This window comes from Paramormyrops kingsleyae, chromosome 2 (assembly GCF_048594095.1).
Source record: "Paramormyrops kingsleyae isolate MSU_618 chromosome 2, PKINGS_0.4, whole genome shotgun sequence".
Taxonomy (NCBI): domain Eukaryota; kingdom Metazoa; phylum Chordata; class Actinopteri; order Osteoglossiformes; family Mormyridae; genus Paramormyrops; species Paramormyrops kingsleyae.
In genome coordinates, this window is record NC_132798.1 from 24,431,520 (window position 1) to 24,448,048 (window position 16,529).

The 16,529-nt window shown below is 50.0% G+C and overlaps 1 protein-coding gene across 2 annotated transcripts in view; it reads left to right on the forward strand.

Annotated features, from left to right (window-relative positions):
* fbxl17 (F-box and leucine-rich repeat protein 17) overlaps positions 1-16,529 on the forward strand; it is a 210,546-nt gene that overhangs the window by 184,709 nt on the left and 9,308 nt on the right. For both annotated transcript variants that reach the window (XM_023803000.2, XM_072708315.1), the window contains exon 9: positions 8,450-8,592. In XM_023803000.2, the coding sequence (XP_023658768.1) occupies positions 8,450-8,592 (143 nt within the window). The remainder of the gene's footprint in view (positions 1-8,449; positions 8,593-16,529) is intronic.

Here is a 16,529-nt window from a genome sequence, read left to right on the forward strand (position 1 = left end):
TGCCCCCGCCCCAGCACGGTTGACTATTGATCTGTGTGAGCTGTGAGGATTAGCCCGTGGTTTGCTTCATTTGTTTCTGTTTGATAAAGGGATGAGGCAGGCCGGTGCCCCAGAACGCATCCTTAAATATGGCGGGCGACCCGTCGGAGGTCACAGGGTCGTGCCAGAGGGAGAGGGCTCGGCGCTCGAGCCGGTCGCTGCCCCTCCAGCCCCCAGCGGGTACAGGCTGGCATGGCTGCGGGGGTGTGGTGGGTAAAGCTGAGAGCTCATCATTCACACACCTGCCTCGGGCCGTGCTGACCACCGGGCCGGGGCGGCCCTGGCGAAGCTGTGCTTCTGAGCGATCTCCCCGGAATTAAGGAAGATAAAAAATGGTACCTGACTGGAATTCCAGCTGTCTCTTGCTCCTCTTGCTTCTGCTGCTGCACGTTGTTGCTGTTTTTACCAGCAAGTGTTAAGGCTGCATTACTGAAGCTTCCTGTATCTACAGGGAATTCCAATAATAAAAATGAATAAACGTTATTTCCGTGCCGCAATGAAAACCAGAGGCCTTCCAGCGCTTTGTGGGAAAGTGCCATTCCCTGTGCGCCCCCCCCCCCCCCCCCCCACCCTGAAGCGGTGCCTCTTGTCATTTGTGAAATTAGTTTAATGGCAGCTGGTCAGGCTGAAAGTGAAAGCTTCTGTGCCAGCGCAGCGTGAAGGATGAATGCATGTCAGTCCGTCTCGGGTTAAATGGCGTGGAGTGTCAAGGTTGGATAAACTGGCTGGGGCTGGGGTTTAAAACGCCCCCCCCCGCGTACTGCGGGTTAGGCTTTAGATTAACCTTAAAGAGAATAATCCTGGGACGAGTGCCTTTGAGGGGCTCTGGGGACAGCGAGGGGTTGGGAACTTTAGCCCTCTGGTGCCAGTAAGCGTCGTGTTTGTGTAAAATTAAGGCCCATTAGTGACTGGGCAGCACTTTTAATTTGGTCTTTGTCTGACACCATGTCAGAGTGATTCCCTTAATGCACTCTCAGTTGGTGCGGCCCAGGTTTTTTTTTTTTTTTTTGCAAGCACTCTTAGCAGTGACCTGTTGTGCTGTAAATTCAATAAGTGGATCTGAGACAAACAGGGTGTGTATGCGATGTTCCCTTTGTTCATCCCGTGTCGAGGCTGTTAGGTCGTACCGCCACAGAGGGGTGCTGTTCAGACAGTGTGGTTCCCTGCCTTGTGTGATGCCCCCAGCCCACCCTGCCGCCCCACGGCCAGGAGGTCCGTCTGCTCTACTCCTCCACTCCTCCATATTGTTACACCTCCTTGGGTCATGTGACTGAGGCAGACGGCTGGTGTTGTGACGAGTGCCTGCACATGGTGTTCATGCTGTTTGTCTTTGTCTTTTGGCCTGTCTGTCGGTAGGGTGCAGCACTTACTCTGCGCTGTAGTAGAAAGGTCTCCTCCCTTGGCTCATGCCCTTTTTATATGGCTGTCACAGCTCTGGGGCGCGTAACACCTCACCACAATTGAAGTCACATGTGGGCTTTCCCATACACTTTTGATTTTTTTTCTTGCATTTTTCTTTAAATGTGTACTCCAAGGTGTACTCTCGTTTGAGCGTGTATTCTCCTTAGAAGGTGCACTCGCCTTTGAACGTGTACGCCAAGATGTACTCTCCAGTAAAGGTGTGCTCCCCTTTCAACATGTACTCCAAGGTATACTTCCCTTTGAAGGTGTAATTCCCTTTGAAGGTATACTCTCCTTTGAATATATACTCCAGGGTGTAGTCTCCTTTGAAGGTGTTCTGCAAGGTGTACTCCTCTTTGAATGTGTACTCCCCTTTAAATCTGTACTTCAAGGTGTACTCTTCTTTGAAGGTGTACTCCCCTTTGAAGGTGTATTCCAAGGTGTACTCCCCTTTGAAGGTGTATTCCAAGGTGTACTCTCCTTTGAAGGTGTACTCTTCTTTGAACATGTACTTCAAAGTGTTCTCTCTTTTGAAGGAATACTCCAAGGTGTACTCTTCTTTGAAGGTGTACTCCCCTTTGAAGGTGTATTCCAAGGTGTACTCTCCTTTGAAGGTGTACTCCAAGGTGTACTCTCCTTTGAAGGTGTACTCTTCTTTGAACATGTACTTCAAAGTGTTCTCTCATTTGAAGGAATACTCCAAGGTGTACTCTCTTTTGAAGCTGTAGTCCAAAGTCAACTCTTCAAGGAAAGAGTGCTTAGAACATCTTTCTTCGTTGTCTGACTTTTTGTAAATTAAGTCTTTTGGGGGTGTTTATACATACCGACGTAAGAGAACTGGGACGTCCCCCCCAGGAAGTCCCATCGGAGGTGTGCGCACAGTGAGGTGGCATCGGTGGGATTTTTCTTCTTAAAATGTAATAAATTTTGAGGACAAGAAGAAAGATCACACCGGTGCTCAGCTTCACATATTTACTGTGGGGGGGGGAAGGGGGCTAAAGTTAGACACTAATTGCACTGACGCAGTTTTACGAGGTAACAGAAAGAGGTCACGCTATAGGTATTTATAAACCGGAGCTGAGGGCTGGACCACACAGCGTGAGCGATGAGAAGCTCCGGCAAACTTTCAAGCCTATATTTATTTGTGCATCCATCACGCTCACAGCACAGACCGCGGCGGCTTTAAAGACACAGGACGGCTGGGATCGCGTCGTCAGCCCGGACCCCCGAGCCCCCCGTATCCCTCACCCTGCGCAGGCATCCTAATGCAGGCACAAGTGCGGCCCGTAACGGATCCGCCTCTTTAAAGCGGCCCTCGTCTTGCTCGGCATCTGCTCGCGTGCTTCCTGATGTGATGATGTCAGGCGCTCGGGGGCCCCTCGCCCCAGCCTGCCATCTTGGGTGACATACCGCCCTTTTAAAAACCCACGGTGGCACTTTTAATTTTAGTTTGAAAACATTTAAAATAGTGCCTCCTGTTGGTCATGTGACCGCACCCAGATAGCAGGTTGGGACAGGGCATCATATTGTTACACACCCTGTGAACAGGCTAAACAGGCACTGGCCAGGGGCACCCTAATGTTAGGTGCCTTTTCAGGGGTCCCACTCAGTGCTCTCCTGGGATACATGAAGTGTGAGTCATTTGCTGCCTAATCAAGACAATCTGAGTATATATAAGTGAAAATATATGCAGTAGTAGTCAAAAGTCTAGACACATTTGTTTTTCAACAAGATAATGTCCTTAACCACATCATGAGGTTCTTCAAAAATTATCTTGTGAACAAGTAAAGAGATGCAGTGCTGGAACAGATGACCAGGCCCTCAAAATTCCCCCGGCCTAAATCCTATAGAGCAGTCTGGGATAAGTTGGATCAAAGAGTAAGAGCAGGGTGGCCCACTTGTTTCCAGAAGTTGTGGAAACTCCTTCTGGGCTGTTGGAGGAGCATTCCAGGTAGTTACATCTGGAAGCTGGTTGAAATAAAGCCAAGTGTCTGCCATGCTGTCATCGATGCTAAAGGGGTCGATTTTGATAGATCAAAAATTTGAGGAAGTTTTGAGATGTTGTAAGCTTCTCTTGGTTACTGCAGTATTTGCTATTTATCATTTCATTGCCTCGGGCCGTTTTACTTAAAAGCTGAATTACCGCAGCTAAAACAGACAAATTCATTAAAAGAGGGTGTGTGCAGCCTTGACTGGTACTCTGTAGTGTGTAGGTGTGTATATGATGTAAAGTAAAAATTCACTTTTGAGTTTTGATGGCAAATTCCTTCCATGCCTCGGAGCACGACAGGGTGGATCCTTTGGAATTGTGAAATGTTCCGGAATGATCGCAGTTTGGATGGTTTTACTTCCTGTCGCTGTGTTGGATCTGCCCCCCCCCCCCCCACCCTGTGACAAGCCGAGGCTTCACCGCAGATTTCGATGTTTATCGGCATGGTATGCGTTTGTTTTACTCCAGCTCTGCGTCAGATAAGCATCCCGACCTCGCTGATGAATATCCCACAGCCTGCACCCTCACCTACACCCACCCTCTCTTGGCGTGGAGCCACCTTTACCCCCCCCCCCCCTTCAATTTCCCATGACCTCCCCCTGCCTGCTGTCGCTGAGCCTCTCGCTGTTTCAGGTTTTATAGACGCGGGTGTTTGCCAGGTCGCCGCCCTGCTGGCCTGCCCCTGTCCTGGCTTCTCACGCCGCACACTTCTTAAAGGTTATCAGCAGAGTACTTTGTCATTAACAGGATACCCAGAGCTGCCCCATAGCGGTGAGGGGCTTTTCCTTACAGAAAGCCTGCCAGGGCCTTTTCCCAGCACTCCAGGCATTTATGACCCAGAAACAACACCCATTTCTTCCTGGCCCCCACCCTACCAACAGAACCCCTCTGAAGACTGTTCCCTCTTGCAAATCTGCCCAGAAAGTCCAAACACTGAATCTCTGTCTTTGGTTATTGGACTCTGCTTTAATGTGGCTGCGAGCAGCTTAGCTGGGTGTGTTTCTGATGGCTGCCAGAAGCGCTTCCCGTTTATACCAATCCAGTGACTTTTAGGCAGAATTAGCCCTGACCTGTCATATGAAAGCTGAATCCAACGCAGGCTCGGCCATTTTGATCTTTAGATATCCCTGAAATGTATACTCTTCTCCACAAGCAGAAACTGGTGATACTGATGGAGCCACCAGATCCTGTTTGATTGTTCCTGTTTGCTGCCGACTTGATCGCCTTTGCCCTCCGAAGGGAGGCCGGTTTTTTGTATTTTGATTTCTTTTATTGACTGAGTGCTGATATTCTGTTTGCACCGCACCTCATGTCCCCTCCCATGCTATCAGACAGACCCCACCCCTTGCCCTGACGTCACGTCCCATCCCCTCGAAGGTGTGACCCTGCACCCCATCACCCCCGACAGCCCCCCCCCTATCATGACTGCCCCGACGTTGCATCCTTTCCGAGTTCACGGCCGGCCTCTCCGTGACCCTGCCACCTTGGCCAAAGTCCCTCCTTAAGGACCCGCAGCGTGCTGTGGCTGACAGATTGTGCCTGATGCAGTAATTCATGGTGCTGTAATAAGGGGCCATTAGTGAGATACGCAGCGTCTTTTATAAGTATAATTTACAGTTCAGCCGTGCATTACGCTGCCCGGCCCCACCAAACTGCGGCCGTCGCGGTCCCTTTCATCGCAGATCTGTCAGCGGTTTGACTCTAGCCCACCATTAGCGTTAGCCAGCGAGTCTCTGAAAGGGATTTTAATTGCAGCGCACCTTTGACAGGTGCTCAGGTCAGGGCCTGCCGAGAAGAGTGGGTCGCCGTGAGGATCCTCGCAGTCCCCTTCTCCGTTTTACACATCCTCCTCTCGTAATGCGACGGGTTTTTTTCTCATTGATTTTTAGCCTCTGCTTTGAGAATATTGTAGCACTAATGCCTCATAATGAGGTGACTTGCCGATGGCAGCTTTCACGCAGCTTTATGTCTGTCCCGCCGTCGTATCCTCCCCTGACAACCTAACATACGGCTCAAATTATTTCCAAGGAGCGCCCACTCTCCTTAAATTTTTCTTTTTTCCCCTCTTGAGCCGCCAGTCAATCACAGCTCGCGAAAATGAAATTTTCTATCTAACCCCTGCTCCATTTTACCCTCTCTTGCATATCGCTTAATTTATTTTTAGACAGGAAATCATTATCCATCTAAAGAGAGCGTCTTCGGCACTTAGGGCCGCTGGACCCTGAATGATACGTGCCGTGATGGGGAGACAGAGGTTCCTCTGATGGACCTCGCCCCCAGCCTGGAGCGCCGTAAAATCACCCGCCGTTCCAGTTTGAAATCGCCGCAGTTTTATTTCCAGCTGTTTATAAACAGTTCCAGTAGGATCCAAATGCAAGGTTGTTGGACCTTAAACTACAGTTACTGTAATTCCTGTGCTCAGAATGGATGGAGGAATGTGCTCGTTAATGGTCACTGATCGTAAAGGGTAACAATTAGATAATGTGACAGCTTTAAAGGACACTAACCAAACCGCTGTTCCCTGTTCAGTCGTGATGTTATTCCTCAAATATGATTTGTTAGTTTAGTCCGATGTAGCAGCTTCATGTTTTATGTCTTGCCTAGAAGATTGAGCTGCTGGCTCCTGCGTTTACGCGCATCATCCTTATCCCGCGTCCCGATTGGCTGTCTGTAGATGCCAGCTTTATCTGCAGCATGACACTGGCTTCCGCCCGCCGCCCATTCGAGCCCGTACCCAAGCATGCTTTAAAATCTCCATATTATTAAATAGAAGTTAAGCAAATTTGCCATTACCAACACTAAATATATCTGAGTGGCCAGGCGGGAATCGATAAAATGTGGATTTGCTGCCTTTACTGATGCTTTAAGTACATTGATGTTATGCTTTGTTTCATTTAAATCGAGTTTTCCTTTTACTTAATAGCTGGATGCTAATCTATTAGAGCTGTGTACTGTTGCGCTGTGTGCTGACCAGTGTCTGACCCCGTGCCCCCACCCCACCCCACCCCTTGGGTCCCACGCTCACATTATATATTCTAATTACGCTTGACAGGCATGAACAATGCACATGAATAGCCAACGGTGTTGCGGTTGCTAACTTTAAATATGCCGCCAGGTGCACCCCCCCCCCCCCCCCCCAGCACTGAGGCCTTCATGCTTAGGGTGGGTAGGTGTTGTCTCCTCTGAGCTGCTCCCGCATGCAGGATAATGCCGAACGCGCTGCTGAGATCAACATAAAGCGTGTTCTCTGTGAACAGCAGGGGTGTCTGTATTGATTAGCTTGGGGGGGGGGGGGGGGGAGGTGTCTGCTCTGGTTTCTATGCTGCGAAAACAAATGTGATGTTTCACATTTGGTAATTGACAGAGCACAGCACCCCAGTCCCCCGCATGCCGACGGGAATATACGTTATTCGTGGTCAGCTTATTAACGGGCCATCAGGTTTAATTCGGTGCTGCGTGTTTCACTACGAAGATGTAACGGAGCTTTATACCAGAATTTAACAGTGTGAAAGACGGAGCGGAAAAAAGGGGCTGTGAAGATGGGCCGCTGACGGGAAGGCGCGGGGTGTGACGGGAAGGCGCGGGGTGTGATTCCAGGAAAGCGACGAACACGAGGTCGTGACAAGCGGGCGTGTTTCGAGGAAGGCCAGTCACAAGTACATCTGTGTTTTGAAAATAATATACTTAACAAGATCCCACCAGTGATGGTAACGCTTCATGGTCATTGGTAGCTTGTTTCTGTATCTGACTATATTATAGTCTGAATGTTATATCAAAGCAGTTTTAAATAAGTGATATGATTACATTTACGCTTTGAATACATCCATTTATTGAGTTCTTCTTTAATAAGAATTTGCAAATAGTTTTTTTATGCACAAAGGAATACGGTATTGTGCTGTGAAATGTTTATTTGCTTATTAGTATTGCAGTGCTCTGTAAGGAACGCGTTGATTTCCTCTTTGCTCAGTGAAAGCTGGCTGCTCTTTTCTCCCCTGCCGAGCGTTTGCTGTCCCCTTTGCAGTGTCGGCTTCATACCGAGCAGATGCTGGAGGTGAGAAGGCTGTGTCCATCATCTCCGATTTAGTTGATTAGCGGCCATTATTGCTTCTGCCTTCGCCTTTTTGCTTTATATGCATACTGTAAATGCGTCGGCACATCTTAGTTACGCTTTCTTTTTCTTTACTCTTTTGGACAGGATGGGTTTAATGCAGACTTTTACAGACATTTTCAGTCAGTGATGGTGGTGCATCTCTGTCCCCCACGGGACTCCAGACACGTGATGCGATCGTGACGGTGGCATTTGATAGGAGGCGCGCAGGAATGGCCCTGCCCTTTGTTGCGGGCCATGCGGTGTGATTGTTGCAGCTGTCTTTGGTCTGTCTTATCTAGGCGGGCGATGGATTTGCAGATGTTATCCCTGCCACGATCTCTGTAGATAGTGTACCTTGCTTTGTTTCCCGTATTGACACCAGAGGTCAGGTGCCTGCTCTGTCTCCCCCTTTATCTGCGTGACGACCACCTTCGTATCCGACTTGACCCACCCCGGCCCACCCCACCCCCCACAGAAAAGGTGCTGCGTGGCCTGCTTATAGGATATCTCTGGCCGTTCGTTAGCCTCTCACCTAGCCCCGCCTCTTTCCCTGTGATGCTGCCCCCAGAGGTCAGCCATCGGATTGGTAGAGGCTGTATCATATCTCCGAGTCCCACAGTGGCCGACCGCTCGCAGGGAGCGCGTGCAGAGAAGGCTGGCCGACGCCAGTGTGGCCACCACACGCAAGCGGTGTAATAGATCATTTAAACCGCGATCTAAACAAGCCAGCAGGCTGTGGGAAACGTGCTCAATAGGTTGCCGGTTTGACTGATGTTCCCCTCTGATGAATTACCGTCTTTTTCTTCTTCTTCTTCCCCTCGAAGGGGATGATGATGAAATGCTTCTCGTCGAAGGTGTAATGTGATCGGTGTGCTGAACCGCCGGCCCGGCTAATGCTCACTCCCATCTCGCTCCCCTCCTCCCCCCAGCTCTCATAGCCATCGGCCAGTACAGCAACACCATTGAGACGGTGGACGCCGGCTGGTGCAAGGAGATCACCGACCAGGGGGCCACGCAGATCGCCCAGAGCAGCAAATCCCTGCGGTACCTGGGTCTGATGAGGTGCGATAAGGTAAGGGTCCCGATTCCTCTGCCCCGGCAGCAATGCCGTTGATCCCAGGACAACCAGCGGGCGCCAGGAGGGACCTGTCCGCAGAGGCTGATTGACGTGGGCTGCTGTCATGATTCAACCAGCCACTTGTGCCGGTCAAGTATACCAGACACCCTAAGTCCCCCCTCTTTCTGCCCGGCTGGCCCTGTGGTTGGTGCCCCCGGTGGGGGCTCGTCCCGGTTCACGGAGGGCAGTGGACAGCATCCTGACCTCTAGAGGCAGGACTGCTCTCTGGACTCAGGAATCCATCATGCTGGCCGTACAGAACTGGGTCTCGCCTGCTCTCTGAACCGGGCCAGACGGGAGTCCTGGCTCCCTCTCCGTCTCTCACACTCACTCATGCAGCCACATTAACGGCCTTATCACCCTCACACTTATTGAGCTCTTATGCCGAGCCCTGTCACACTTAATGACCTTCAGATGAATAAAACAAAGCAGGCATGTGAGGTTACTGTAATTTTGAGCTCAGTCTGAGCATGATTCTGATTCATCCGCTGCTCTTGCCGCCGTACTGAAGCGCCCGGGGCAGCGCTGCTCCTTCAGCAGCTACTCTCAGTTTAGATACTCGTGTTTTTCTTATCGCGAGTGGCATTTAGCAACCAGGAGGAGATCTGCGATGTGGAAGCACATGTGGGGGGGGAGGTCATTGTCCCGTGTTCAGTCAAAACGAGCAAAAGCAAGACTTAACGAGAAGATGTTTTTCAGAGCATTTTTTTTTTGCCCTTTCTGGCTGCTGCTGTACTGGCAGGTATCTGAGGGGCCCGGTACACAGCAGAATGAATCTCTGAGGGGCCCGGTACACAGCAGGATGAATATCTGAGGGGCCCGGTACACAGCAGAATGAATCTCTGAGGGGCCCGGTACGCAGCAGAATGAATCTCTGAGGGGCCCGGTACGCAGCAGAATGAATCTCTGAGGGGCCCGGTACGCAGCAGAATGAATCTCTGAGGGGCCCGGTACGCAGCAGAATGAATATCTGAGGGGCCCGGTACGCAGCAAAATGAATCTCTGAGGGGCCCGGTACGCAGCAGAATGAATCTCTGAGGGGCCCAGTGTGCAGCAGAATGAGTCTCTGTAGGGCCCAGTACGCAGCAGAATGAATCTCTGAGGGGCTCGGTACGCAGCAGAATGAATCTCTGAGGGGCCCAGTGTGCAGCAGAATGAGTCTCTGTAGGGCCCAGTACGCAGCAGAATGAATCTCTGTGGGGCCTGGTACGCAGCAGAATGAATCTCTGAGAATGAATCTCTGAGAATGAATCTCTGAGAATGAATCTCTGAGGGGCTCGGTACGCAGCAGAATGAATCTCTGAGGGGCCCGGTACGCAGCAGAATGAATCTCTGTAGGGCCCAGTACACAGCAGAATGAATCTCTGAGGGGCTCGGTACGCAGCAGAATGAATCTCTGAGAATGAATCTCTGAGAATGAATCTCTGAGGGGCTCGGTACACAGCAGAATGAATCTCTGAGGGGCCCAGTGTGCAGCAGAATGAGTCTCTGTAGGGCCCAGTACACAGCAGAATGAATCTCTGAGGGGCCCGGTACGTAGCAGAATGAGTCTCTGTAGGGCCCAGTACGCAGCAGAATGAATCTCTGAGGGGCCCAGTGTGCAGCAGAATGAATCTCTGAGGGGCTCGGTACACAGCAGAATGAATCTCTGAGGGGCTCGGTACGCAGCAGAATGAATGTCTGAGAATGAATCTCTGAGAATTAATCTCTGAGGGGCCCAGTGTGCAGCAGAATGAATCTCTGAGGGGCCCAGTGTGCAGCAGAATGAGTCTCTGTAGGGCCCAGTACACAGCAGAATGAATCTCTGAGGGGCCCGGTACACAGCAGAATGAATCTCTGAGGGGCCCGGTGTGCAGCAGAATGAGTCTCTGTAGGGCCCAGTACGCAGCAGAATGAATCTCTGAGGGGCCCCGTGTGCAGCAGAATGAGTCTCTGTAGGGCCCAGTACGCAGCAGAATGAATCTCTGAGGGACCCGGTGTGCAGCAGAATGAGTCTCTGTAGGGCCCAGTACGCAGCAGAATGAATCTCTGAGGGACCCGGTGTGCAGCAGAATGAGTCTCTGTAGGGCCCAGTACGCAGCAGAATGAATCTCTGAGGGGCCCCGTGTGCAGCAGAATGAGTCTCTGTAGGGCCCAGTACGCAGCAGAATGAATCTCTGAGGGGCCCAGTGTGCAGCAGAATGAGTCTCTGTAGGGCCCAGTACACAGCAGAATGAATCTCTGAGGGGCCCGGTACACAACAGAATGAATCTCTGAGGGGCCCGGTGTGCAGCAGAATGAGTCTCTGTAGGGCCCAGTACGCAGCAGAATGAATCTCTGAAGGGCCCAGTGTGCGGCAGAATGAGTCTCTGTAGGGCCCAGTACACAGCAGAATGAATCTCTGAGGGGCCCGGTACACAACAGAATGAATCTCTGAAGGGCCCAGTGTGCGGCAGAATGAGTCTCTGTAGGGCCCAGTACGCAGCAGAATGAATCTCTGAGGGGCCCAGTACGCAGCAGAATGAATCTCAGTCGGTTATCAGACAGGTAGGAGCTGTGCACGCTATTCGGAGTGATCAGACGGTACGGATGCTTTCTGGCGACGTGGCAGCGCCCGGTGGACCAGCCCCTTCGCTCACCTCGGCGGTTCACTTTAATAATCCGTTGCGACGGCTTCGCTTCTCTGTAATGGCGTCTTGGCACAGTGGCGGGGTTAATGACTGCTTGCAGGTGCGTTCCGAACTGCCCTTGCCCTCAGGCCTCCTGCCCCCCCCCGCGTTTTATTGCCGTCCCCGAGGCAGCCTGTCCATCACTTGCCGCTTGTTTGCTCCTGTATCGGCACAAGGGTGAAACTCACGCTGTAATGGCAACAGGTCTTTGCTATTAAGGGAGCCCTTTGTGCCTTGCTCATTAGCCATTCACGCCGCTGCGCGTTTTATAGCGGGCCGTGCTAAAGGTGACATGAACCCGCCACCTTCCCGGGCCTTTCTGTGCTGCCGCCCTGCTCCTGTGAAGCGCGGGGGGAGCGTGGTCCTAATTAAAAGAGCTGCAGGGGTTAATCCGAACCAGGAATGCCGTCACCTAAAGGGCTCCTCTCGTGGAATAATTAGCACCACAGCCACGTGTGTCCGGCCCGTTTCGCAGATATGACTTTTCTTTGTGTTTCTTTGAAATAAGGTAATGAAAATATTATATCTTTATTATACTTTTTAATATTTTACAACTGTTGCACAAGTATACAGGAAGTTTTCACGTTTCCCTTCTTACTCTTCTGTAAGACACGCACACATATATACGGGTGAGAATAAAGTTTGGTGTCAGTTCTCAGGGTCAGGCCAGTCATCTGGCAGCCCTGGAGCACTTTTTTTCGGGGTTAAGGGCCGTGCAAAGGGCTGACTGTGGGATTTGAACCAACGACCTTCTGGTCACAGGCACTAACCCGCAGAGCCTGGGGCAAAGTGGTATTGCTATAATCCTGTTTCAGTAGTATAGACTGCTGTCATTATTATCATAATAGTGTACAGTCGTGGCCAAAAGTTTTGAGAATGACACAAGTGTTTTCAAAAAGTTTGCTGCTTCAGTGTTTGTAGATCTTTTTGTCAGATGTTTCTATGGTATACTGAAGTATAATTAAAAACATTTCATAGGTGTCAAAAGATTTCATTGACAATTACATTAAGTTTATGCAAAGAGTCAATATTTGCAGTGTTGGCCCTTCTTTTTCAAGACCTCTGCAATTCGCCCTGGCATGCTGTCAATCAACTTCTGGGCCAAATCCTGACTGACAGCAGCCCATTCTTGCATAATCAATGCTTGGAGTTTGTCAGAATTTGTGGGTTTTTGTCTGTCCACCCGCCTCGACGATTGACCACAAGTTCTCAATGGGATTGAAGTCTGGGGAGTTTCCTGGCCATGGAACCAAAATGTCGATGTCTTGTTATCACTTTTGCCTTATGCCACGGTGCTGCAGGAAAAGGCATTGTTCATCACCAAACTGTTCTTGGATGGTTGGGAGAAGTTGCTCTCGGAGAATGTTTTGGTACCATTCTTTATTCATGGCTGTATTCTTAGGCAAAATTGTGAGTGAGCCCACTGCCTTGGCTAAGAAGCAACCCCACACATGAATGGTCTCAGGATGCTTTACTGTTGGCCTGACAGAGTGATCTCTAACCTTGCCCTCGTCAACACTCTCACCTGTGCTAACGAGAGAATCACTGCAATGATGTCAGCAGCTCCTTCGGTGGCAGGGCTGAAATGCAGTGGATTAAGTACATTTTCATGGCAAAGAGGGACTTTGCAACGAATTGCAATTCATCTGATCACTCTTCATAACATTCTGGAGTATATAGAAATTACCATCATAAAAACTGAGGCAGCAGACTTTGTGAAAATCAATATTTCTGTCATTCTCAAAACTTTTGGCCATGACTGTATGTGAATGAGATGAGCAGAGTGCACTGCCCGCTCTTGGTCAGTATTGTTGTACCCGTCACCATCAGACACAATGACGCTGCCTTGTCACCGGTGATATTTGCATGGTCAGGACTGTGGAAGGTCTCCATCAGAGTTGAGTTACTCCCCAGCTCCATTGGTGGTTGGCACATGGACATTGATAAACAAGCATCCCTCTGCCCTTTGGGGGGGAGCAATGTAGAGCGGAAATGCTTTAATTACTGTCCTGAGGGAAGCTTCTACAATGGAGCTCGCAGCCTGAATCGCATTCAGCGTGGGCTCACCCATCTGGGAATGATGGGTCTTGCAGATTCTGCGTCAATATTGCTGTGGAAACTGCCCTCTGCCCCCAAAGTAGGTGTAACTGTGGTGGGGTGGCTTTCCCACAAAGCCCATGTTAGGGGATCCTTTGGTGACCCCGCTGAATGCCTCAGGGTGTCTCCTGACAGCATCTGGGCCTGGTGACTGACACAGACCCCTCACTGAACTGCACTGAGTGTGTGTTTTTGGGGGAGGGCACAGGTATGCGGTGTCTTATGGGATTCCCCCCCCCCCACCTCCCCACTGTGGCCACAGTGTTATCTTCGATTGTGGTATGGTGGAGATGTAATTTTTAATTTAATTTTATGTTGACGAAAACTTTCAGTATCTTACATATACAGTCGTCCCTCACTATTTCGCGCTTCGACTTTCGCGGCTTCACTCTATCGCGGTTTTTTCAAATACATTTATTCATTAAAAAGTTGATAGACAAATCCTTCAACGCCGGGTACAGGCGAATAATAAAGAAATAAAGAATCATACTTCACGGAAATTCATTTAATGCGGTACAGTCTGGAACGGATTAACCGCGATAAACGAGGGACGACCGTACCTCACAAGCGACCTTACGTTTGTGTAGTTGTGTCCGACTTCGCCTGTGATGCAGAAACCAAGGAGTCTGCTCCATAAGTCACGCTCTCCGCCATGAGCCCCGCAGCACCTCTGTGTGATGTTCTGCAGGCCGTCCCTCCGAATCCTGGCTTCATCCCGTGGCCCCAGTGCCCGCTGTCTCTCTTGACCCCATCTGTCCCGCGCTGTCATTCCTCCCCCCACCCCCCCCCCCCCCCCGCCCCCGCTGGGCGGGTGGTTTGTAAGAAGTTTACAGTAGCTTCCCTTGTGAGTGGAGGTCTGACCCTCTGCGAGGCAGTAGCCTTCCTTTGCCGTACAGGGTCAGCTCTACTTACACAGTGACAGGCCCAGACGAGTGACATTAGATTCCGAATCGCCTTACTCGTGGGGATTTCGGAGGAGAATTAAAATTCTCCTCCGAAGCCTAAGTGTCTTAGGTTCTTCTAGCTGATGTGGATTAACTAAAGTCCTCGTTCTCAGGGTCATCTGCACCATGTACCTCAGAGAGTAATTTTCTGATATCAGAAGCTGTTTTCTCAGTGGTCTTACCCCCAGACCCATCTTTTAACACGTGTTTTGCTGAGTAAGTTGTATTATTAGTATTATTTTTGCGCATAGCCCTGATTCTTAGGAGCAGTGTACAGCACACAGCATAAGCTTTAGAGCTCATAATCCCTCTCTCGTCCTGAAATGTCTCCGTCCAAGGTTTAGTCTCACTTGGCTTCATTGTTGGTTTATTTTCAGGCTGAATAACATTGAAAATCACATCCCAGTGCCAAAGTTCATGGCAGTGAGCAGGCCTGACTTAAAGCATTTAACGTCAGCCCCCCTTGCATTTAGTTAACAAACAAACCTCTGTTTTCCAAGCAGGCCTGAACGGCGGGGTGAAAATGTAATGTGATTTTCCAACAGGATGGAGATGTTTAAGTTGAGCAGTGCTCTTTGTGCAAATGTCACTCTTTTCCATGTTTCAGAAAAGCGCTTTATTTCCCTCCTTTCTTGGTGTCGATGAAAAGTGAAGTGCGAATCAGGGGGAATAATTACTTGTTTAGTTTATTCAGCTCCCCTTTTTTCTGTAGGCCCACTGCCACTTAATCAGAGTCAGATTTACGTGTCAAGGTTTTCTTTTTTTTTTTTTTTTTTTTTTTTTGAAGTTTCTGACACGTTGAGAATATACGATCAGTCACTCACCTTGACGTGCCGTGAGTAATTCCTGGGGCATGTTGCTCTGGCAGGCCTCCCTTTGAGCGTTGGTGTGCTCATGTCAGAAAGTGCAGGATTTAGCGCAACAGCCTCAGAATGCGATGCCTTTAACTCGTTCCATATGGAGAGCATGTGTGACGGCTGGACTTCCTCCCTTGTCGCATTCTCTCCTCGGGCAGCTTTCCTGAATTGTCAGCCTAAAGTTTAAGCCTTTCTGTCTTTCTTTTTTCTTTCTTCCTCTTTTTTAAAAAAAAAAAATAAAAATTCCACACTGAATAGGTGAAAATGTACCCACCCGTGTATAAATGGCTTCCATTCCTGGGCTCCCTCTGAAATTGCTTAGCTGTGATGTAAACACACGGCTCATCCATAGACACTTCTTTTCGCCGTGTTTATCTCAGACGGCGATGTCGGCTGACCTTTGTGTGCCCCTGAACTGGCACTAGGCACCGACAAACTTAACGTATTGCCTGTCATGGCTAAAAGCCTGTAACATATGGCTAAATTCTTGTCAGCTTTACCTGATACAATTACATTTGTGGCTTGGGCCTAGTGTTACAGAGTAAAGTAATAAGAATCCAATTAGTGGAATAAATGACTTTTTGTGTCTGTGTAGGTCCTTGGGTGGTGTGGTGGTTTTTTCATCAGTTGAGTTGAAGTGTGCTTGGTGTAATTACCTTAAAACGAGCTTAGCCTGGGCCGTCTTGCTGGTGTGTGGGTTTGTGCGTACATGTGTGCAACATGTTTGGGGGTGTGTCGTGATAATAAAGGGAGGGGGGATTCGTTTACGAGTATTTCTGTGAAGCACGATTGACTTGGTGTAAAAGCCTCCCCCAAAGCAGTTAATGACATCACACAAGGAAGGCAGCAGATGTGAGACAGAGAGACACTCCAGCGGAGCATCGGCGCTGTGCTGACCACGTCCCGGAGGGCCGACATGGTCTCCGAGTCACAGCTGAGGCCCACAGCTCTTCGGATGCCTTAAGTCGTCAGACCGGTCGCTTAAACGGGGAACATTACTCAGCAGTGGTGTCGGGTTCACTCTGTTAAGCAGCAGAAGATGTCATGTGCCTCCACCTCAGTGTTTTATTTGCAGCAGATGTCTGATGTCATCAGGTGAGCTTTGTGCCTCGGCACTGAAAGCCCGCGGTGTCTGGATCGGTGTGATGTCTGGTTTAGCCTCGGCTGCATGCATTTCCTCGTCCCCCCCCCCCCCACATACCGTGGCTCATAATGGAAGCTTCACTTCATTCCCATCTCTAATCTTCAGGCTCGCCCGGAGTCTCGCTGTTCCGAAACAGCATGGAGTATCCCAGGAGCAGATCAAAATGCTCGCTGGCATTCCTGTGAAGCTGGAGGCTGCCGCC